Source organism: Monodon monoceros, unplaced genomic scaffold (genome assembly GCF_005190385.1).
Source record: "Monodon monoceros isolate NGI ecotype Baffin Bay Population unplaced genomic scaffold, NGI_Narwhal_1 Super_Scaffold_7, whole genome shotgun sequence".
In the NCBI taxonomy this organism is placed as follows: Eukaryota; Metazoa; Chordata; class Mammalia; order Artiodactyla; family Monodontidae; genus Monodon; species Monodon monoceros.
Genome location: NW_021703784.1, coordinates 57,934,729 through 57,957,836, shown reverse-complemented (window position 1 = coordinate 57,957,836; position 23,108 = coordinate 57,934,729). Strand labels below are relative to the sequence as shown.

Genomic DNA, 23,108 nt, shown 5'->3' with positions numbered 1-23,108 from the left:
AGTCAAATTCTTAGAGACAGAAGGTTGAATGGTGGTTACTGAGGACTGGGGAGAGAAGGAAATGGGGAGTTGCTGACTAATGGAAATAGAGTTTCAGTTTTACAGGATGAAAATGTCCTAGAGATTTGTTGCATAACAATATGAATATACTTAACACTACTGAATTGTATACTTAAAATGGTTAAGGCAGTAAATTTTATATAGTCTGTATTTTACCACAATTTTTTAAAAGGCTAAAATATTGTTTAATTGAGGTATTCTCATTTATCACATTTGAGACAATTTTTCTCTGTGACCCTGGACTTCTGTACCTCATCTTCTACCTGTGTCCATCTGGCTGCTCATAAATTAATCTGATAGCTGCCATTTAAGCCTACTCAAGCAACCTAAATGTCCATCAATAGATGAATGAAAAAAGAAGATGTGTTCATAGTAGTATTCTTTACAGTAGTCAAAAGGTGGAAGCAGGGCTTCCCTGGTGGTGCAGTGGTTGAGAGTCCGCCTGCCAATGCAGGAGACGCGGGTTCGTGCCCTGGTCCAGGAAGATCCCACATGCCGTGGAGTGGCTGGGCCCGTGAGCCATGGCCGCTGAGCCTGCGTGTCCAGAGCCTGTGCTCCAAAACAGGAGAGGCCAGCCACAACAGTGAGAGGCCCATGTACAGCCAAAAAAAAAAAAAAAAAAAAAGGTGGAAGCAGCTCAAATGTCCATGGATGGATGAATGGATAAAATGTGGTATATACACACAATGGAATATCACTCAGCCATAAAAACAAATGAAATATTGCCATTTGCAGCATATGAATGGATGTACAGATTATGATACTAAGTGAAATGTCAGGCAGAAAAAGACAAATATTATATGATAAAACTTATATGTGGAATCTAAAACAATAATACATTGCCATGTGGTGTGGCCAAAAAAAGAAAAATAATAATACAAATCAACTTATTTACAAAATAGAAACAGAGTCACAGACATAGAAAACAAACTTATGGTTACCTAACGGGAAAGGGGAAGGAGAAGGATAAATTAGGAGTATGGGATTAACAGATACACACCACTATATATAAAATAGATGAACAACAGGGATTTACTGTATAGCATAGGGAACTATATTCAATATCTTGTAATAACCTATAATGGAAAAGAATCTGAAGCTGTACACCTGAAGCTAACACAATATTATAAATCAAATATAGTTAATTAAAAATTTTTTTAAGCCTACTCAGTATATGTCAGGCTTTTCTACATATAATTCTCAACAATCTTCTTGTGAGCAAACTGAAGCTGAGAAAGATTCAGTGATATTTCCCACAGTTGTGGGAGGGATGGAGCTATCACTGGGTCCCATGACCTGGCCCCAAAGCCTGGGTTCTTTCTCACTAGGTCCCATTCCCCTCAAGTTAGCTTTATCCTAACAACCACTTGGGGTCAAAAATTCAGATCCCCCTTGGAGATGAGCAATCATCTAGATTTTGATGCATGTTGAATGTGTGGACCCTGGAATGAATAAATTAACAAATAAAGAGATGAATGAAAACAGGAATGGATCATTTGACAGACTAAAGCAATCCTGAAGAGGGTGGGATCGGAAGAGAAGGAAGAGCAGGAGGAAAACTGAAAGAGGAAATTGTATCTATGCTTCCCAGAGTTCCTAGTCAGTCTATCCGGCGCTGAGGACAGAGAACACAGAGGGCAGTGCTGCGGAGCTGCTGCCAACCTGAAGACAGGCCAATCCAGAGTTGTGTGTGCGCCCAGCAGCAAAGGAGGCTCAGGCAAGTTGCCCTAAGGAGGGGATGGTGACAGGACACTGGGGAGACTTAGCAGGTTGGTGCATAGGGGCGGGGCATATCTCTCTTTAGAAAGATCACTCTGGCTCCTGCGGGGAAGGTGATTTGAAGGGGAAGAAACTGGAGGAGGGAAGACCTTACCCCAAACACAGAGCCAAGGGAAGTGAATTCCAGAAACGTTTTCAGAGAGACCTTGCCAGGGCTTGGTGATCAACTGCATGGGGGATGGGGAGGGAGAGGAAAGTCTCTATTATCAACTCTTAGGTCCCTCGGTGACAGAGCCTAAAGGAAAAGATCTGTCATGGGCGGGGTGAAAGGTGAGAGGCAGTCATGGACAGAGTAGTGGGCCGCCACTTTTGCTAGGGGTCTCCCACGACTCTAAGTGCTTGTCTGGTTAGCAGCTCCAATGTGAGGGACTTTTATGTTGTCCCTCAGGTCCTAGGGTCCTGCATTTGTGTTTTGAGGGATAAGGTAGGGGTCTGGTGCATCTGTCCAGAAAGAGCTGAGGAAGCCAGAGTCACGATGTGGGGGGTGGACAGGAGGAAATGGCTTTCAGAGAATAGGGAAGGAAAAAGTCTGAGAAAGCAAAGCTGTTTAAAAACAACCACCCCAGGGGCTTCCCTCGTGGTGCAGTGGTTAAGAATCTGCCTGTCAAGGCAGGGGACACGGGTTCAAGCTGGTCCAGGAAGATCCCACATGCTGCGGAGCAACTAAGCCCGTGTGCCACGGCTACTGAGCCTGCGCTCTAGAGCCCACGTGCCACAAGTACTGAGCCCGCGTGCCACAACTACTGAGCCCGCGTGCCACAACTACTGAAGCCCGTGTGCCTAGAGCCTGTGCTCCGCAACAAGAGAAGCCACTGCAATGAGAAGGCTGCACACTGCAACGCCGAGTAGCCCCCACTAGACACAACTAAAGAAAGCCCTTGTGCAGCAACAAAGACCTAATGCAGCCAAAAATAAATTAAAAAAAAAAAAGTAGAGTCCCAGTAGCAACCTAAATGTCCATCAACAGACTGAGTGGATAAAGAAGATGTGGTACATATATACAATGGAATATTACTCAGCCATAGAAAAGAATGAAATGATGCCATTTGCAACAACATGGATGGACCTAGAGATTATCATACTAAGTGAAATGAACCAGGCAGAGAAAGACAAGTATCATATGATACTGCTTATATGTGGAATCTTTAAAAAAACAAACAAAAAAAACCACCCTTGTCATTTCTGTATCATTTAACCAAACACCATCCTGCGTGTTACCTCACTTGATCCTTGTGCTGATCCGGAGAACTCAGCAGAGCTGGGTCGCTGCCACCTCAGGGCTAACAGGGTTTCTAACCTGGCATGGGAACCCAGGTGATCCAGGGTGTAAAGGCAGGGCACTTGCTGGACACAGGATGAGGGCACTGTGTGTCCCTGGCCCCTTTCAGGGGAGCAGAGCATGGACCTGAATTATTTAGTTACTTTTCTTAGATCAAGTCCAGAGAGAAGGTGAGAGCACAAGGCATCTCCTCTACCTTGGGAAGATTCCCCCAGGGCTCACCCTCTAATCCCAGATCCCCTTCTGAGCCCTTCGAACCTGAGGTGAGGGAGCCACCCCTTTTGCCGATCTTCTCTACTTCAGTCTCAAGGAGCCTCAGGACCCCAACACTGAAGGAACAGGGTCTGACCCCATCCTTCAGTGTGGAGCTGGGGAGACTGAGGCAGGAGGTGAAGGGGGAACCCTGCATGGGACTGTCTCCCCTCAGGCTTTGGTCTCCCTAACCACAGCTGCCTCTGCAGGAAAAGAAAGACATGTCCTGGAAATTAACACCCCTTCTGCTGTTTCTGGCCTGGATGGCCTACCAGTGCAGTGCCCAGGCCAGGACAGATCTGCTCAATGTCTGCATGGATGCCAAGCACCACAAGATAAAGCCAGGCCCTGAGGACAAGCTACATGACCAGGTGAGGATGGAGTGTGGCTCTGGGCAGGGAGGGGGCTTGTTCAGACAAGGAAGAGGAAGTCAGGGTGGCGAGGGAGGGGTTGCGGGGTCAGCCCCTTCACCACACACACACATCCTGAATTATCACTGTGGGAGAAGGTGAAGGTAGGATGCGGGGGAGTGGCTGGCGTGATTCTAGGGGTGGCCTGCTCAGAATAGGATATCGTGTCGGCAATAAGGCGGAATGATCGTTTACTGAGTACCTACCAGGTGTCATGTGTTTTCCGTGTGTGATTTCATATTCCCAGGGGTCCTGTGATGTGGGTAGATGATGTTCTCCTCCACATTACACAAATTAGGAAACTGAGGCCCAGAGAAGCACACAGACACACAAAGGAATGGGACAGGACTTGCCCTTGTGGTGGGGTAGGGGTAGGACTGAGGTGGGCAACTCCAGGGGTTTAAAGGGTGAGAGACTTCACTGTATATTACTGCATAGCATATCCCCTTTCCTCCTTTGCTCAAAATGCCACCTTCCAGTGAGGCTGTTCACAATCAGCCAGAAAATGTCAACAGTCATCCCATACTCCGTATTTCCATTCCCTGCTGTAATTTCCTCCATATAACTGATCGGATCTTGATATATATTTTTTCTCTTTTAGTTCTTACTGTCTCCCCTCACCAGAACACATATTTCTGTTTTGTTCTCTTCTATATTCCCAGCATCTAGAACAGCAACTGGCATAAAACAAGTACTCAGTAATTATTTTTTAGTGAAAAAATAAAATACTTTGTATAAAGTATCAAGCGCTGTATAAATGAAAACTATTGTCTCCCCAAGACAGGGTTTCTCCCAGGCTCTCACCACCCCTGCCTCCCCATCATGCTGTTGTAATTGAGTCTCTCCCAAGACCAGAGTTTCTGGAGGTCAAGGACAGAGAGGTCCTAACAGCGAGCGTTCCTAGGACAACCTACCTGGGGCAGGAGGGCAAGAGCCAAATGGGAAGAGGCTGGAGGTGGCAGAGCTTGTGGTCGGGGAGGCAGTTAGTCTCATGTCTTCCCCCCCGCTCAGTGCATCCCCTGGAAGAAGAATGCCTGCTGCTCTGCCAAAGTCAGCCAGGAGCTGCACAGGGACACCTCCTCCCTGTATAACTTTAACTGGGAGCACTGTGGCAAGATGAAGCCTGCCTGCAAGCGCCACTTCATTCAGGACAACTGCCTCTACGAGTGCTCACCTAACCTGGGGCCCTGGATCCAGGAGGTATTGGTGTCTCCCTCACCCCACCCCGGCAGGCTGTCGCCCAACTCAGTCAAGGCTGTTCCTACCAACATCTCAGGCTGACTGGAGCCCTCCCTCCCCCCGCTCCCCCCAGGTGAACCAGAGCTGGCGCAAAGAACGGTTCCTGAACGTGCCCCTGTGCAAAGAGGACTGTCAGAGCTGGTGGGAAGACTGCCGCACCTCCTACACCTGCAAGACCAACTGGCAAAAGGGCTGGAACTGGACCTCAGGTGAGGGCCTGAGGGTGGGGGGATGGAGGTGGAGAATGCAGAAAGGGGGTTTGAGGATTTGGGGTTGGGCAAGGATTTCTAAGGGGGGCCAGAAATGAGTTTTGGGCCCAGGGGCTGAATGTCCGTGCCTACCCTCTCTCCTCCTGCAGGATCTAACAAGTGCCCAACTGGGACCACCTGTGGCACATTTGAGTTCTACTTCCCCACGCCGGCAGCCCTGTGTGAGGGCCTCTGGAGTAACTCCTACAAGCTCAGCAACTACAGCCGGGGCAGTGGCCGCTGCATCCAGATGTGGTTCGACCCCGCCCAGGGCAACCCCAATGAGGAGGTGGCGAGGTTCTATGCCTTGGCCATGAGTGCTGGGGCCATGCCCCAGGGGATTAGACCTCTCCTGCTCTGCCTGGCCCTGATTTTGCCACTCTGGCTCCATGAATGAGTCCAGCCATCCCCAGACAGTCCCCAGGTTTGATGACCGGGCTGGGCTCAGCTCAGCTCCAACAAATGAGGAAGCCATAAGCATGCCTCCATCCATTACCCATCCCTCTGTCATCTAGTTCCTGCTCCATGGTGGGGCCTGTGGTTTCTCTGACAGCCAGTTCTAAAAAACAGACCAACACATCCGTGTCTGATGAATTATTTTGGTTGTGAGTTTGTGAGTGGTAGAGGGCAGATTCCATAGTTTTTGGATTCCTTCAGATTAGAGAAATGAGACATGGGTTTGAAACCCAGCTCTACTACTATGTGAAAGTGAAGCAGTTGCTTGACTGCTCTAAACCATACCTCAATAAAATGAAGATAATAATCCTTCCTTCTCTCATGGTTGTTAAATGTTGCCTAAAAACCATGTGTGCTTAGTGCCTGCACATTAATAGTCCTCAGGGATCCTGTTGCCCTTGTAGCCCCAAACGAGAGCGCCAAGTCCAGAACTTCATTATTTATACTGGGCCCCAAATACCCTTCCTTTCCTCCAGGCCTTGTCTGCCTGGCTCTGTGCTCAGCTCTGCTGCTCTGGGAAAGCTGGGGATGGGAGCCAGGGAAGGCTTTGGATTCCCGGGGCAGGGGGTGCAGCGGGTCTGGTGTGAAAATAAATTCACCCATGTGGATTGAAGGGGCAGAGCTGGGGCTTGGGAGCCTCTGAGGAGGAAGAGAGCAGATTGGGGAGGGCATCTGTGAGGTTCCTGGGGAGGAAATACTCCGGAGCCTTGCACTGGTTCAGCCCTGCTGTATCCTGGAAGCGTGGCTGGAAAAGCGGCGGAAACCCTTAGGGGCTTCCCAGGGGCAGGAACTTCTCCGGCACCTTTGTCCCCTACAGGGTTGGTAGATATGCCTCTCCTAGAGGATTGCTCTGTCGTTGCACAGCCCCCAGGAACTGGGCCTGAGTTTATATCTCAGGGTCTCCCCCTTCCCCTTTCCACCTGGGGAGGGCTTTGTCTCCACATCCCAACCGCAGTTATCGTCAGAGAGGCGCAGGTACCTGTGTGAGAAAGCCAGGCAGGAGGTGTCATCAAGCTAGGACGAGAACCCAGAAGTGAAGACTCGTAGTCCAGGTCTCTCCCGCCGCCTCATACCAAGAGGTGACTGATAGGGGAAGCTGGCCACAGATTGGAGGACGAGTTATTGGGTTGCTGGAGGGGTCCTGAGACGCTGTTTACCGTGTGGGTGAGTCTCAGTCACTACATTTACCTAGTCTGGAAGGCCCCACGGACCCCGCTCCACGTCCCAGGCTTTGCTCCAGCTGGGTGAAGTCAATGCACATTTGAAACAGAGAAAGGAGCTCGTCGGAACTGACCCAGACACAGGTTCAATTTAGCAAAGTGAAAGTTCTCTCGCAGGTTAAAGGGGATCCTCCGACAGCGGCCTAAGAGTTGGCAGCAATGGGAGCCAGGCTGGAGGCCTGCGCCTTTAAGGATCCAGGGGGCGGAGGGGCGGGGCAGGAAGCGGACTCCCAGGAGACGCCGCCACCGGCTAGGTCTTTTTGTGGGGAGGGGCGGGCCAGACCCCCCTAAGGACCCCGCCCCCTTTCCGGGAGGCCCAGGGGCCCTACCGCCCCTTGTGGGAGGGGAAGGGGCCGGGGGTTGTCGGAGCGAGCCTGGTCTAGGGCGCTCCTGGCTCCGCGTCCCGCCCACAGAGGCTCGAGTTTGTTGACTTGGAGGGAGTAGCTGGGATGGGGGCGGGTGCTAATAATACTCGTTCGTTCCATTGCCTCGCTTTACAGTTTACACAGCTGTCACCTTCGTTACTCCTTAATTAATAATAAAAATAGCCGCTGTTCGGGAGCGCCCACTGAATGCCAGGCCCCGTGCGGTGAGCTTTACAAGAACAGTCCTATTGAGTCTGCCCTCATAAAGTTATCCCCATTTTACAGAGCCGGAAGGCGAGGCTCTGAGAGGCGCCGTGACTCGCCCGAGGTCAATCGGCTGGTTAGCGGCTCCGGAATCAAGGCACTGGGCCGGGCGAGGCGGCGCGCGGGTTCTAGCCCCGGCTCGGCGGAGAGCCGCGGGGGCGGGGCGGCGGGCGGGGCGGAAGGCGAGGTGGGGGGGGTGCGGCGGCAGAGGATGGCCATCTTAAGTGGCCGCTGAGAGTCCAGGGCTGCTTCCCCGGGGAAGGGGGCATCGGAGCAGCCCAGGAGGTGGGGGTCTGAGTACGGCGGCCGGGGCTCTGGGGAGAGGTCGGGAGCCCATGGGTTTGAGGGAACTTTCTTCTAGATGGGCAAGGAAAGGCCTGACCTCGGGCTGCTGAACCCCTCAAGGCCGGGGCCTGCGGGTATGGGGGATGGTGCCAGGGAACTTGGCCGAGAGGGGGGAAGGGCTCTGCCGGGGCTGAGAGGGGCTGCCAGGGACGGTGCATGGGGATTCGAGGACACTGGACCTCCTCTGGGGGTTTGTGGGGGATCCCCCACGCGGGATTGGGACCCAGTGGAGTTTGGGGGTTCAGGTCTAAGTAGGGGCTGGATTTCACGGGAGTTGGGGGTGATGGGGAGAGAGACGGCAGGAGGTTGGATCCTTCGGGGATTTTGGTAACTCGATCCTACGAGTCTGTAGGGGGGCCGAATGGAAAGGATTTGGGGGTGGAATCAGACGTTTATGGGAGTTGGGGGTCATATAATTGTGAGTATTGAAAGGAGGGGGAGGGGATCGGGAATCCCAAAGTGTCGGGGCGCAGGATGGGTTGACTTGGGCTTGGAGGCGGGCGTTAGGAGCTGGATCTTCTCCGGGTGGTGATGGCTGGGCAGGATCATTGTGGGGTTTGGGAGGCCGGCCTCCCCTGGGGTTTGGGGGGTCCCGGCTCCTGCGGGAATGCAGAGGGCAGCTTCCCCGCGGGGAAGAGGGTGAGGGCAGGGGCGGGACGGGCCTTGGGCCGAGCGGTGGGGGTGGGGGCCGGCCGCCCGGCACTGCGCTCCGCTCCTGCCCCTCCCCCGCCGCCTCTGAACAAACTTTTCTTTCTCTTCAAGTTGAGGCCGGCGCTGCTGGCGGCGGCGGCTGCGCGGCAAACCGGACGGCAAGCGCGGCGGAGCACGGAGCCCCGATCCCCGGCTCGGTCCCGCCAGCGGATCATCAGGCTCGGTCCCGAGCCCCGGTACCCGGGCCCGGTCCCAGCGTCAGCGCCGAGCGTCCCAGGGCGGATGGCGCGGGGCGGTGGGCGCGGGCGGCGCTGAACCCTGCGCTGGCCATGGCCTCGGCGTGCGGGGCGCCGGGCCCAGGGGGCGCCGGGCCTGGGGCCGCTCTGGGCAGCCCGGCCCCCGCCTGGTACCACCGCGACCTGAGCCGCGCCGCCGCCGAGGAGCTGCTGGCCCGGGCAGGCCGCGATGGCAGCTTCCTGGTCCGAGACAGCGAGAGCGTGGCGGGAGCCTTCGCGCTCTGCGTCCTGTGAGTGGGGCCGAGGCTCCCGGCGGGCGGGGGCATGGCCCGGGCTTCGTTGAGTGCTGTGGGGAGGGCCCGGGACAGTGGGACGCCTGCGCCCGCCACAGTGGGGGCCTTGGCTTTCTGCTGGGCCTGAGGAAGGATGCCGGGAGCACTTCCTTCCTGCTGTGTGTCTGGGGGCACTTGCTGCGGCACTGAGGGCAGAGTATGCGGGGTCCTGCGGCCCAGGGTCGCTGTAATTGGGGAAAGTGTAGGGAGTCTCTGGCAGAGCCCCTCAAGCATCCTCCAGGCAGGGATGAGGATGTGCATCCCACGGTTGTGTGCACTTCTGTTTATGTAGGGATTGGGTGTCTGAGTGCGAGTTGGGGCCAGAGGAACTAATGGGGTGTGTGGGGATGCCCAGCAGCTTCCTTAGGGGGCTTTTCTGTGCCCCGGGGCTGAGGCTGGGGCCTGCCTGGGTATGTATGACTGCGGCTGGGGACAGGGTGGTGTTGAGAAGGGGAGTGAGGCAGTATGGCTCCATGTCATTATTTCATGAATCAGTGAGTGAGTGTGTGTGCCCTGGCTCTGGGATCCTGCTGCCCTAGCCCTGAGCTATGGGTGCTGAGCGTGGGGCTAGACTTGGCAGCTCTCTGAGTGGGCCTGGTTTTGTGCTTGTACCCATCTGCCGTGCATGGCAGTGGTGTTGGGTGAGTTTGCACTTTCAGTTTTGGAGTCTTCTTCCTGAGCTGCCCCCCTGAGCCCCAGAATCTGACATTGGGTGGGCTCCTGTAGGCCTCTGGAGTGGAGGTGGTGAGTGGGAAGTGGTGGGGCTGCTTTGTTTAGACCTAGTTATGTTCCTCCTCAGGCCTATGAGCCCTCCCAAGTCCCTATCCCTGTGTCTCTTTCCCTTCTGTTCTCCTCACATCTTTAGGCGTACACTGGCCTAGGCCAGTGGTTCTCAATTGGGGTTGATTTTACCCCTCAGGGGACGTTTGGCAATGTCTGGAGACATTTTTGGTTGTCACAGCTGGGATCGTACTACTGGCTCCTAGTGGGTAGAAGCCAGGGTTGCTGCTAAACATCCGACAATGCACAGTACTGTCCCTCACCACAAAGAATTATGTAGTCCAAAATGTCAGTGGTGCTGAGGGTTGAACAACCCTGGCCTAGGCAGTGGACCTGAAGAGGAAGGGGTCCCTTAAGTTTCAGCTTATGTCCCATATCTGAGGCCCAATAGGGGACTGAAGAGGGACAGCCTAGGCAGATGAATAACCTAGAGTCCTGCATGCCAACCCTCTCTGAGGCGTACCCCCTAATTAGGGAGGGGAGGGAGGCAGGTGCTAGATCAGCTGTTGAGTGGGAGGGGGACAGCTGGGCCTGTGTCTGGATGGGAACATTATTGTCCCAGGAGGCAAAAGTCCTGGCTGCATTGCCAGGGGAGGGGATGGGTGGGGTGAGGGGCTGTCTGTGTGTGAGGGCTTCAGCTTTACCGGCTGACTCTGGTTACTCCCTGCATCTCAGGAACCTGGGAGTGGGTGATCAGAAACATACTTGCTTACCTGTATATGCCACCCACGCATACAGGGGAAACATTCAGGACACAGCCCTGCCCCAGCAGGCGTAGTCAATCCAACCAGCAGGCCAGGATACAGGTCCTGGCCTCCATCCTGACTTTAAATGCCAGCTCTGCCTTTTACTTACCTTTTACTTGCTCTGTGACCTTAGGCAAATCAGTTTTCTTCCTTGCGCCTCAGTTTCCTCTTCTGGAGAAGAGGGATAATAATAATATCTGCCTTAAAACATGAGGATTAAATGAGATCACGTCTGTAGGACGTTGAGTACTTGACTTGTCACAGAGACAGGACTCAGTTAATGGGATGCTATTACTCTTAAAAACACAGACCCACAGTCCAAAAACCAACACACCCAGTCACACACAGATAGCCACACAGTTTGTGCCCAGTGGTCAGGAGAGCCCCTGGACGGGGCTTACCTGAGGGGAGAGGATGGCCCTGTGGCTAGGGTGTAGAGTATCCTCAAATATGCATTTGGTCCTCTCTAGTAATACCCACCTCCAACACACACGGCCTAGGTGACCCCCTTTGCAAGCCTGCCCTGAGGTGCGGCTGCAGAGGGATCCTCCACCCCCACTGAGTGCAGCCTGTACCATCCAGGCCAGGCTCAGCTGTCACCTGCTCAGCTGTTGGTACCATCTGTCAGCACCCCTCTTGCCCCTCCTTAGCTTGGGGCTCCTAGAGGCCCACCTCTCCCATAGAGGGCCCCCATGGGTCATCCCAATTTCCTGGTGTCTGGGGAAGGGGGGAGAAAGCCCTAGAATGATATCCTCACACCCCCCCAGCAAAACTACTCCAGACACACCTGACTCCAGCAGAGCAGACACCAGTGTAAACACAGGCAGCAGGCACACGTGTGATAGCACGTCACCCATGCACGCAGACGGGTTACCCAGGCCTCTGAGGACTCTTACTCTGGTGGGGGGCCCAGACTGGTACCAAAGCCCAGAGGGTCTGTTTAGACAGCTGTGGAGGCCACAAAAGAGCTGCCTGATGCTTCCGGGGCCCTACAGTGGGTGTGGAGTGTATGTAGGCCTGGGGTAGGGGTGGGTGGGTCTGGGCATTCCTGTTCTGCTTGGCACTAGCAGGATAGAGGGGACTGGCCCCATCATTAACCCTGTGCAGCCTGGGCAAACAGCTTTAAGGAAACCTAGACGAGGGGCCTGGGGGCTGAGCCCGCTGGTAGGAGGAAACAGGGTCTTGGGACTTAGACCCCAGCCTGGGGGTGACAGATTCTGATCCCCTGCTCTGCTGTCAGGTATCAGAAGCATGTGCACACATATCGAATTCTCCCTGATGGAGAAGATTTCCTGGCCGTGCAGGTAGGAGCTTAGACCCTGACCCCTGACCTTGATTCCAGCCTAAGGTTTGGGACCAGCTGATTGACGCTTCTCCCACTCTTGCTGGCCTGCAGACCTCGCAGGGTGTGCCTGTGCGCCGCTTCCAGACCCTGGGGGAGCTCATCGGCCTGTACGCCCAGCCCAACCAGGGCCTGGTGTGTGCCCTGCTTCTGCCTGTGGAGCGGGAGCGAGAGCCAGACCTGCCGGATGACCGCGATGCCTCAGGTGCTGCCCGGGGTGCAATGTACGAATGCCTTCCCTGCCCCCATCCCCGGCCATTACCTGCGACTTCCCAACCCATCTTCTCAGCCTGACTCCCCTGAAGCCCGCTGCCACTCTCCATGGTGCCTGGGCCCTTTACCCCTTTCCACGCAAGTCTCTGACAGCCATCGTGTCCCCCATACTTCACTGAGGGCAGGGGGCTCACACCACTGCCCACTGGCCCCTGTCCACAGATGGGGAGGATGAGAAGCCCCCACTGCCCCCGCGCTCTGGCTCTACCAGCATTTCTGCCCCCCTCGGGCCCAGCAGCCCCCTGCCAGCCCCTGAGACCCCCACGACTCCGGCTGCTGAGAGGTGAGACCCCAACCCCCTCCTGAGCAGGAAGTCCCTTTCTTCTCTGAGAACTGTGTCCTCACCGAAGGTGGGAAGACCTTTAAGCCCCCAGCCCTCCCCAGGGACCCCCGCCCTGTCTCAGCCCCAGAGGCAGACACCCTGGCCTGTCGTACTATGACTGCCACCTGTACCATCTCCTCTAGGAATGGGGTGGGGTTGCTGGGACAGGGTCAGCGGGGCCTCCACTGACTTCTTAACCCCTCCTGAAGTGCTCCCAATGGGCTGAGCACTGTCTCGCACGAGTACCTGAAGGGTAGCTACGGGCTGGATCTGGAGGCTGTGCGGGGTGGAGCCAGCAACCTGCCGCACCTCACCCGCACCCTTGCCACCTCATGCCGGAGGCTGCACAGGTACCTGGGACATCCAGCTCCACGCGCTGCACCCTTACCTCTCACCTGTCCTCTCCTGCTGCCTTGCTACACAAATGCCCTGACCTTTGACCTCTGGCCCTGAACCAGGAACCAGCTATTGCCTCCTGACTTTTCCTCGCCTGAACCCTTGTATCCTCTCGGTGGCGGCTGAAGCTACACACTCAGCCCCTCTTCCCTATACTTGGGTCGGGGTGGGGAGTTCTGACCTGATGTTTCCCATAGTGAGGTGGACAAGGTCCTGTCGGGCCTGGAGATCCTATCCAAGGTGTTTGACCAGCAGAGCTCGCCCATGGTGACCCGCCTTTTGCAGCAGCAGGTGGGATTGTGGAGAGACCTCTGGGGAGTGGGTTCATGTTCTGGCGCTGAGTGGGGTGCCTCCTGCTTGGTGGCCTCACGGACGAGCCTCATTCTTTCTCCCCGCAGAACCCACCACAGACTGGGGAGCAGGAACTAGAGAGCCTGGTGCTAAAGCTGTCAGTGCTAAAGGACTTCCTGTCAGGCATCCAGAAGAAGGTGCCCCGACCCCTGACCTCTGATCCCTGACCCACTCACCAGTCCCTGGCCACTTGCGTTGCTCTAACTGATCTGAACCCTGAATCTGTAGTTTAGCACTGAGCCCCACATCAGCCGTGTCCCTCCCCGCCCCAGCCCTCAGCAAGGCTCCTAACCTTGCCCTGTCCTTGCCCCCTCCAGGCCCTGAAGGCCCTACAGGACATGAGTTCCACGGCACCCCCGACCCCGCTGCAGCCATCCACACGTAAGGCCAAGACCATCCCCGTGCAGGCCTTTGAGGTACATGGTGGGGGGTGGGGGGGACCTCACAGGGCAAAGAGTGGGTGGAGGTGAAGGGGGTGCTGCCTGCCCCCAGGTCTTTTCAGCAGCCCCTCCACCTCCTGGCCTGTAGGTGAAGCTGGATGTGACCCTGGGTGACCTGACCAAGATTGGGAAGTCACAGAAGTTCACGCTGAGTGTGGACGTGGAGGGTGGGCGGCTGGTGCTACTGCGGAGACAGCGGGACTCACAGGAGGACTGGACGACCTTCACGCATGACCGCAGTGAGCCAGGGCCCACCCTGGGATGGGGGGTGGGGTGGGCCCCTGGGCCTCAGGGCACAGGCTGGTGTGACCCATCCTCCATCCCCTAGTCCGCCAGCTCATTAAGTCCCAGCGGGTCCAGAACAAGTTGGGCGTCGTGTTTGAGAAAGAGAAGGACCGGACACAGCGCAAGGACTTCATCTTTGTCAGCGCCCGGGTGAGCAGCGGGTGGGCCAGGCCACTGGGGGCTGCAGGAGTCCCTGCTGAATGGGAAGAGAGGGAACACATGATGTAGGCATGCCATCCCTCGTGGTGGGGGCAGTTCTGATGGAGCAGAGAGTGGGTATACTGAGAGTGGGCAGCCTGAGGGTGGATTCAAATATTCATTCAGCGAACGTTTACTGAGTACCTGTTGTATGCTTGAGGAGTGGGTGTATGGTGGTGAGCCAGAGAGGTATGTCCGTCTCCTCCTGAACCTGCCACCTAGCAGGGTGTCCCCGTGGAAGGGGGTTTCCTGGCCACCCACCTGCCCCTGACTGGCTGCTGTCCCCCCAGAAGCGGGAGGCCTTCTGCCAGCTGCTGCAGCTCATGAAGAATAAGCACTCCAAGCAGGACGAGCCCGACATGATCTCCGTCTTCATAGGCACCTGGAACATGGGTCAGGCCCGTGCAGGGGCTGGGGTGGGAGAGAGGAAGGGCCCCATGCAGGGGCCTGACCACCTGCATCCACTCCCCCCTCCAGGAAGTGTGCCGCCTCCAAAAAATGTGACATCTTGGTTCACATCGAAGGGTCTGGGGAAGACCCTGGATGAGGTCACGGTGACCATACCCCATGACATCTATGTTTTTGGGACCCAGGAGAACTCGGTGGGCGACCGCGAGTGGCTGGACCTGCTCCGCGGGAGCCTCAAGGAGCTCACAGATCTGGATTACCGCCCGGTGAGGGTCATCCTCTTGTCCAGCCCGCCTCCTCACACACTGCCCCCAACTATCCTGCTTGACCTCACACGCGACCCTGGAGAGCTCTCCCTCTGGTCCCTGGACATATCCTTTAGGAAGTTTAACTGGAGTCCTTTATGCTATGGGAAGGGCTCTTTCTCTCTGGTCCCTCAGGAAAAAGGGGTGTCAGCCCTTCCTATTTTGTGACTTCCAGAACAGTCTGTAGTATGGGCTGGGCGGGGTGGGGGAGATGTGGACAGTGGCCCAGCTCGGGGCAGGGGTGACCCCACACCCCTTCCCCAGATTGCCATGCAGTCACTGTGGAACATCAAGGTGGCTGTGCTGGTCAAGCCAGAGCATGAGAACCGCATCAGCCACGTCAGTACATCCAGCGTGAAGACTGGCATCGCCAATACCCTGGGTGAGTAGGGAGGGTGGGGTCCCTCTGTCCACGCTTCTTGCTTCCTCTCCAGCCCAGGGTCCAGGGTCTCCCCCTTTTGGGTAGTCTCAGCTTTCCCATCTATAGAACTCTTTGAACTTTGCAAAGCATGTTCGTATTCTAAATCTCTTCCAGCCCCACCAGGAAGGCAGGGCCAGGATAATTACCTCCATTTCTTAGGTGATAAAACTCAGGCCCAGAGTGGTCAAGTGAGCTGTCCAAGGTCACACAGCTAGTACGTGGTAGAGCCCGGCATCTGGCATAGTGCCCAGGTCTCCCTGTTTGCAGTCCAGTGGTCCCTCAGGATAGATTCTGCTCAGAAGCTGCAGGTTCTTGCAGCTTCACTATTGGGGTCCCCTGTGAACTCCAGGGGCTCTCTGTTCACACATGCCGACAGACCCAGGCCATCCAGATGGGGCTGCATGTGCCCCGTGTGGACCCCCGGGAAGGCGTGGGTGTGTGTGCAGGGGCCTGCCTGCCTCATGGTATGTGGGGAAGTCGGGAGGATCTTCCCACTGCTGCTTAGACAGGCAGAGGGGAGTCGGGAGCCCACCGGGGGTGACTCAGGCCTTCTTCTGTTGCCCTGACAGGAAACAAGGGGGCCGTGGGTGTCTCCTTCATGTTCAATGGCACCTCTTTTGGCTTTGTGAATTGCCACCTCACCTCGGGAAATGAGAAGACTGCCCGGTGAGGGGGCACCTTCTCAACTGTCTCTTTAGCCTCATCCTCTCTTTGCCAAAGACCGATTCCCTCTCCCATATCCTAGTCTACAGTACATCCTACATCCCTGTCCCCCAAGGCCCCCTTCTTCCTTACCTCAACTCAGGACCCCTCTGTCTCTCCCTGACTTTGACCTTGTCCCCAGTTTCTTCCTCTGTCCCCAGGGATCCTGATCCCTGGCCCATCCCTGACCCCAGCCAGAGATGTCTTACCTTCATGCCTGTCCCTGACACCTGACCCTGGAGGCCTTCCCCCACCCCCCACTGTAGACGGAACCAGAACTACCTGGACATCCTGCGGCTGCTCTCGCTGGGTGACCGGCAGCTCAGTGCCTTTGACATCTCTCTGCGTTTCACTCACCTCTTCTGGTTCGGGGACCTCAACTACCGCCTTGACATGGATATACAGGTGTGAGCAGGGCCCAGCAGGTGGCTGGTAGGGAGGCTGGGCTGGGGGCCAGGTGGGCTTTCACCTCTGGCTTTGGCTTGAGGGGGAAAGTCTCCAGCCTTTGTGTCCCCACCCCAGGAGATCCTGAACTACATCAGCAGGAAGGAGTTTGAGCCCCTGCTCAGGGTGGACCAGCTCAACCTGGAGCGGGAAAAGCACAAGGTTTTCCTTCGATTTAGTGAGTGTGGGCCCGGCAGGGGGTCCCTGAGGGCCAGGATCCTTGTGGTATCCCTGGGTCTTCCGGGCCCTGACTCCTCCATCCCCCCCGCCTTCCCTAGGTGAGGAGGAGATCTCCTTCCCACCCACCTACCGCTATGAGCGGGGTTCCCGGGACACATATGCCTGGCACAAGCAGAAGCCAACTGGGGTGAGTGAAGAGAAGGAGCTGGGCCTGGGGAGACCCCCTGGGGCTGCAGTGAATCAAGAGTGTGTGTGGGGTCAAGGGTCCAGGCCTCTGCACTTACCGCTCCAGCTTCCGTGCCCCTTTTGGGGCCGCTGGGGTGCTCCTGCGTGTTGTGAGGCCCACTGCAGTGGGGCCCCAGCTGACCTCTGACCATGCTGCCATCCCCTGCCCCAGGTCCGGACCAACGTGCCTTCGTGGTGTGACCGGATTCTCTGGAAGTCCTACCCCGAGACCCACATCATCTGCAACTCCTACGGTCAGAGCCGCCCAGACAGGGCGACGGGTGACCCTGGGCGGCCACTGGCCCAGCCCTGCCCCAGCTTTGGGAAGTGCCGGCAGAGAACAAGGGGCTTTCCCCTGAGCCCTCACCCCTGCTCCCCTCCCCAGGTTGCACAGATGACATCGTCACCAGCGACCACTCCCCCGTGTTTGGGACATTTGAGGTTGGAGTTACCTCTCAGTTCATCTCCAAGAAAGGTGGCTATTCTGGATGTGCTTGTGGGTGTGGCGTCCATCTGGGTGGCTGCAGGTGCTGGCCTGGGGATGTGCATAGGTTTGAATACATCTAAATGTGTGTGTGTGTGTGTGTGTGTGTGTGTGTGTGTGTGTTTGGGTGTTTACATGTACGTGTAGGAATGTTTCTGAATATGTGATGTGTGAGGGTGTCTGTGTTGCCTGGGTCATCACAGGAGGTACATGCCCAAGAGCGTGTGAACGTAAACATGTACGTGTGTCTATCTGCCTGGGGCCACTTGAGTACCCGAGTGTGCCTGGTGGTGTGGTGGGTTGTTGGCGGCCATATCCTGCAGGCATTCTGGTCCCTGGTCCTCTCTCAGATAGTCTCTCATCTTGGGTTGTCTGTTTGTCCCAGTCCCAGGTCTGGGCTTTGGGGTCTCGCTACTGGTTGCTTGGGATGGAGGAGGCCCCTCCTGGCCTTCCCTCCTGCTCTGCCAGGGCTGCTGATTCCCTGTCCCAGCACTCAGTCTCTCTGTCCCATTCCTTCTGCCACCCTCTCAGCCCTCCTGTCTATATTCCTCCCTTTGCCCCTCAGGGCTCTCAAAGACCTCAGACCAGGCCTACATCGAGTTTGAGAGCATCGAGGCCATTGTGAAGACGGCCAGCCGCACCAAGTTCTTCATTGAGTTCTACTCCACCTGCCTGGAGGGTCAGAGGCGGGGCCCAGGGCTGGGTGTGGGCCACAGGGTATGGGAGGCCCGAGGTGCCCAGAGTGGTCAGCCCTCTAGTTAGAGAGAAGGGAAGCTGAGAGGTGGTGCTCAGTTGGGTGTCCCCCACCCCCACCCAGAGTACAAGAAGAGCTTCGAAAATGATGCCCAGAGCAGTGACAACATCAACTTCCTCAAGGTGCAGTGGTCCTCACGCCAGCTGCCCACGGTGAGGCTTGTGGGTGAGGACACAGAGAGGGAGGTGCAGCAGAGCGCCACCTGGAGGCTGCCTGGGAGGGCGGGCAGACCGGCAGCACAGGCTCGTGTGTGGGGTGGGCGTGAGTGAGGATGAGGGCACGTGCTCTGTTTGGGGGAGTGGGGGGAGCCAAGTTGCAGCTGGTTCATTCATTCATTCAATGAATAGCTCTTGAGCCTTTGCTAAACATCAGGTCCTGTGTTGGCCATTGCTGATGCAGAAAATTAATTAATTACAGGGCTGTTAAGTGCTCTGAGAGGCCCATGCAGGACTGTGTCTTCTACCTTATGGATTAGGATCTTTCCTAAGAGTGGACGGGAGTGAGCATGGACGAGCTTGAGGGTGGGGTGAGTGGCGGTGTGGCAGGAGGGGGTGGGTGGGCCTTTGTTCCTCACTGGGCCTCTCTGCGCCCCAGCTCAAGCCCATTCTGGCTGACATCGAGTACCTGCAGGACCAGCACCTCCTGCTCACAGTCAAGTCCATGGACGGCTACGAATCCTATGGTGAGGGTCGAGGGGGGCCAAGGGGCACAGAAAGCCGGGCAGGGCCCTAGAAAGGCTTGGCAGTCTGCTGGTCTGCTCCATCTGCCCTTCAGGGGAGTGCGTGGTGGCGCTCAAGTCCATGATTGGCAGCACGGCCCAGCAGTTCCTGACCTTCCTGTCCCACCGCGGCGAGGAGACAGGGAACATCCGTGGCTCCATGAAGGTGCGGGTGCCCACAGAGCGCCTGGGCACCCGTGAGCGACTCTATGGTGGGGGCCCCATTGGGAGGGGTGTGGGGCATAAGACGGGGTGGTGTGGGCGGGTCTAGGAGGGGAGGACCAGGGCTGCAGGGAGGGCATGTTGGAATCCCTGGAACATTTGGCAGTCCTGCAGCCACGTCTGGGGGTGGGCCTGCCCTAAGGAGTAGCTGGGAAGGGGCTAGCAGCCCACTGGGGTGTCTGTGGGATGCAGGACCCCAAGTCTCCTCTGAGTCTCCTTTCCCTTCCTCCCCCAGAGTGGATCAGCATTGATAAGGATGAGGCAGGAGCAAAGAGCAAAGCCCCCTCTGTGTCCCGAGGCAGCCAGGAGCCCAGGTGAGTTGGGGCTGTGTGGTGTGCTACGTGAGGGGTGCCCGGGGGCTCTTGGTCAGCCCCTACTTCACCTCTCCTCCCTTGTGCACCCCTGGCAGGTCAGGGAGCCGCAAGCCAGCCTCCGGAGAGGCCTCCTGTCCACTCTCCAAGTTATTTGAAGAACCAGAGAAACCACCACCAACTGGGAGGCCCCCAGCCCCACCTCGAGCTGCTCCCCGGGAGGAGCCCTTGACCCCCAGGTGAGAGAAGGAAACTGTCACCCCCTGACTTTATCCATCACTGTGCGTGGCTCTCAGGGCCAGCTTGGGGATCACCTGCTGCTTGGCTGCTCTGCTGCCGCATGGCCGGAGGTGCCAGGGCCCTACGCTCATGGCCACTGGCCAGCCAGGCCTCCTGAAGGTGTGGCTCTCTGGTCAAAGGGAGCACAGTCAGCCTTTCCTCTCAATCCTGCCTTAAAAAATAGAATTAGAAATTGTTTCTGCAACAGCTCCCTCTGTGTAAACACTTAACTTGAGCCTTCTGTTTGGGGATAGGCCTTCGTCTCAGCACGGATTTCCCTAGGGGTGTTCTATGGACCACTGTCCTACAAGATGCCCCCGCTGGTAACTGGTTTGTTGTCAAATGAGTTTGGGAAATGGTTGTTGCTAGATTCTTTTCTTAGGTATTCCCAGTGCACAATAGTATCAGCAAAAGCTCTGAGCATGTGGACAGGAAGGAAATCCTTTTTCAACTCTGTTGAATATAGTTTCCCAAACTTAATGGGCCAGGAAACTTTTCCATGCAATAACTATTAATATCCTGGGGCACTACAGTTGACCCTTGAACATGGCAGGGGTTAGGGGTGTATAACTTAGAGTCATCCCTCTGTATCCCCAGTTCTTCCATATCTGCAGTTCCACATCCACGGGTTCAACCATTGTGGCTTGTAGATCATGTAGTGCTGCAGTACTGAAAAAAATCTGTGTATGAGTGGGGACCTGTGCAGTTGAAGCCCGTGTTGTTCAGTGGCCAACTGTAGTATTCTGTAGATCATACTTTGGGAAAGTGAGGCTTGCTTTTTAATTATATCCAATTGTTACTTGAACGTAAATAAAAACTGCTGGTGTGTTTTCAGTCATCTTCAGCTGTTATCAGTTACCTTGGTTTTATCTCTAGGCTTGAGTAAAACTAACCTGAATCCCTGAGTAAGATTCCCCAGTAGATCGGCCTCAGATGCCTCCAGAGGCTTTCCGAATCTGGCTGGTCATTCTCATTGAAGGCTTTTATTGTCCTTCCTTCTGGCCTCTGTTTTCACCCATTTACGCTCAGCTTTCACCGTTACAAAATCAAAAAAGATTGCAGAATCTTAGCGAGTAAGGCAAGGAAGTTTAGGGGTTATCCATTCAACTCCCCTGTCTCCCCAGTTTTAGAGATGAGGACCCCAAGGGACGGAGAGGGAAAGTGATGTGCTCAAAGTCACGTGCAAGTCTAGGACCAGGGGCTTACGTCTCCTGACTCGCAGTCCAGTTCTCCTTCCACTGCACCCACCCACCGCCTTCCCTTTGGGTTGCTGGGTCCTGATTTAGTTATTCTGCTCCCAAACCCAGGTTGAAGCCAGAGGGCGCTCCAGAGCTGGAAGGGGTGGTGGCGCCCTCACCTAAGAACAGCTTCAATAACCCTGCTTACTACGTCCTTGAAGGGGTCCCACACCAGCTGCTGCCCCCGGAGCCACCCTCGCCTGCCAGGGCCCCTGTCCCACCTGCCACCAAGAACAAAGTGGCCATCACAGTGCCTGCTCCGCAGCTTGGGCGCCACCGGCCTCCCCGTGTGGGAGAGGGAAGCTCATCAGATGAAGAGTCTGGGGGCACACTGCCCCCTCCAGACTTTCCACCCCCACCTCTGCCGGATTCGGCCATCTTCCTGCCCCCCAGCCTGGATCCTTTGCCAGGGCCAGTGATCCGGGGCCGCAGTGCGGGTGAGGCCCGTGGCCCACCACCTCCCAAGGCCCATCCAAGACCCCCACTGCCCCCAGGCCCCTCACCCACCAGCACTTTCCTGGGGGAGGCCGCCAGTGGGGATGACCGCTCCTGCTCAGTGCTGCAGATGGCCAAGACACTGAGTGAGGTGGACTACGCTCCTGCTGGGCCTGGCCGCTCCGTGCTCCTGCCAGGACCCCTGGAGCTGCAGCCACCCCGGGGACTGCCCTCGGACTATGGCCGGCCTCTCAGCTTCCCTCCACCTCGCATCCGAGAGAGCATTCAGGAGGACCTGGCAGAAGAGGTATGTGCACCAGGGGTGGCTGTCGGTGTGTGCTTGCCCATGGGTCGTGGTATACTTTTACTTCATTCAGCGCTCAGTGGTGTTGCCTCTGCCCTGAGCTGGGCACTGGGGAGGAGTTGGAGGTCATATGAATCAGCTCCGCTCCTGGCCTCTCTCCCCACCCCAGAGCACGCGGTAGAATGTGGCTGTGTGCAGCTCCTTCAGTGTGTGAGGCACCCTCAGTGCTCTCTCTGACGTGCCCTATTCCCTCAGGCTCCGTGCCCGCAGGTCGGGCGGTCTGGTGGGCTGGGCGAGGCAGGCATGGGAGCCTGGCTGCGGGCCATCGGCTTGGAGCGCTATGAGGAGGGCCTGGTGCACAATGGCTGGGACGACCTGGAGTTTCTCAGGTGGGGGCGGGGCTGGAGGTGGACGGGGGTGGGAGGGTGGGGGTGGGGCTGGCCTTGGGGGCGGAGCTACGGGCTCTCTGGACCACCTCGCCCTTCTCCCAGCGTCTTTTACCCCTACAGCGACATCACCGAAGAAGATCTGGAGGAAGCTGGGGTGCAGGACCCGGCTCACAAGCGCCTCCTTCTGGACACCCTGCAGCTCAGCAAGTGATCGCGGTGGCACTGCGAAGCTAAGAACTGAGCGCCTCAACCTGCCCTTGAAGGCCCAGCCAGAGCTCCGGAGTTGAAAAGTTACGAGCGGGCGGGGCAGTACTTCTCTGCCTATTTATTGGGGAATCTGCGTTCCCTACTGCCCAATCATTTGGAATGCCCTAGTTAGGACATCCTGCCCCTCACCTTTTAGAGTCAGGGCCCGGGAGGTCAGTTGCCGTGGTTACCGAGGATCTTGGTTATTCTGGTGCTGTCCTCCCTTCCTGGACCCCTTCTCCAGCCCCAGGGAGGCCATGGGGTCCATATGGGTACGTCGTGGGCCCCCACTCTCACCGTTGTTCCTGCTGCCCTCCACCTGGCCTGAACCACAGGTGGAGGGGCTCGGCTAGGACCTCTCCCAACCCCCATTCTGGGGGGGTGTCCGTCCGCAAATGAAGGAATAGCCCGAGAACTGGGCTAGGGTTTATTTAAGCTTTTCTGTATGGGCTTAGGGAGGGCGGGCACTTTAATGTTATGGGGGCCGGTTTAGGTGGGGGGGGGAATAATTTTGGCCATAAAGCGCCAGTTTGCTTAGATTTGTCTCCTGGTCTGTACCGCCCTGCCCTGGGGCTGTGTGGCAGCTCAGGGTTCCTCGCTGGTCACAAGGGGAACCGGTCTCTTGCAGGTAGCCTGTCCCCATCGTGGGTACTCAGAAGGGTTGCCGGTGTGCTGTCTTCAATAAATTAAGTTTTATTTGGATTGAGCAAAACTCACCTCAATAAATTACAGGTTTTTCAAAGGAAAAGAGCAGCAACAGCAACAACGACAAAA

General features: G+C 56.4%; 2 protein-coding genes across 4 annotated transcripts; both read left to right on the top strand.

Moving 5' to 3' along the window:
• The first annotated feature begins 1,679 nt into the window (after nt 1-1,679).
• FOLR2 (folate receptor beta) lies at nt 1,680-5,846 on the top strand. The gene is made up of 5 exons (XM_029207651.1): nt 1,680-1,777; nt 3,580-3,741; nt 4,792-4,980; nt 5,093-5,228; nt 5,378-5,846. The coding sequence occupies exons 2-5, from the start codon at nt 3,592-3,594 to the stop codon at nt 5,662-5,664; spliced, it is 762 nt and encodes a 253-aa protein (XP_029063484.1). The 5' UTR covers nt 1,680-1,777; nt 3,580-3,591; the 3' UTR covers nt 5,665-5,846.
• Nucleotides 5,847-7,771: 1,925 nt separating this feature from the next.
• On the top strand, nt 7,772-23,046 carry INPPL1 (inositol polyphosphate phosphatase like 1). 3 transcript variants are annotated; one of them, XM_029208311.1, is made up of 29 exons: nt 7,772-7,857; nt 8,680-9,094; nt 11,903-11,966; nt 12,059-12,209; nt 12,440-12,560; nt 12,809-12,949; nt 13,193-13,286; nt 13,394-13,483; nt 13,664-13,762; nt 13,875-14,025; nt 14,115-14,221; nt 14,560-14,662; nt 14,747-14,943; nt 15,247-15,364; nt 15,973-16,069; nt 16,372-16,510; nt 16,628-16,727; nt 16,828-16,916; nt 17,127-17,208; nt 17,340-17,429; nt 18,004-18,117; nt 18,256-18,344; nt 18,787-18,874; nt 18,967-19,122; nt 19,368-19,446; nt 19,542-19,682; nt 21,030-21,702; nt 21,955-22,088; nt 22,209-23,046. In XM_029208311.1, the coding sequence occupies exons 2-29, from the start codon at nt 8,898-8,900 to the stop codon at nt 22,297-22,299; spliced, it is 3,795 nt and encodes a 1,264-aa protein (XP_029064144.1). In that variant the 5' UTR covers nt 7,772-7,857; nt 8,680-8,897; the 3' UTR covers nt 22,300-23,046. The 3 variants fall into 3 exon arrangements, with proteins under 3 accessions (XP_029064144.1, XP_029064142.1, XP_029064143.1); XM_029208309.1 differs by having other exon boundaries at nt 14,560-14,943; XM_029208310.1 differs by lacking the exon at nt 7,772-7,857 and having other exon boundaries at nt 8,640-9,094; nt 14,560-14,943.
• The last annotated feature ends 62 nt before the right edge of the window (nt 23,047-23,108 follow it).

Bases quoted from the DNA above. Each gene is read 5' to 3' on its own strand.
- FOLR2 (XM_029207651.1), top strand. From the start codon at position 3,592: ATGTCCTGGAAATTAACACCCCTTCTGCTGTTTCTGGCCTGGATGGCC. The intron at 3,742-4,791 runs GTGAGGATGGAG...CCCCCCGCTCAG, and splicing joins AGGACAAGCTACATGACCAG to TGCATCCCCTGGAAGAAGAA. The intron at 5,229-5,377 runs GTGAGGGCCTGA...CTCCTCCTGCAG, and splicing joins GGGCTGGAACTGGACCTCAG to GATCTAACAAGTGCCCAACT.
- INPPL1 (XM_029208309.1), top strand. From the start codon at position 8,898: ATGGCCTCGGCGTGCGGGGCGCCGGGCCCAGGGGGCGCCGGGCCTGGG. The intron at 16,728-16,827 runs GTGAGTGTGGGC...CGCCTTCCCTAG, and splicing joins CAAGGTTTTCCTTCGATTTA to GTGAGGAGGAGATCTCCTTC. The intron at 18,345-18,786 runs GTGAGGCTTGTG...TCTGCGCCCCAG, and splicing joins CCTCACGCCAGCTGCCCACG to CTCAAGCCCATTCTGGCTGA.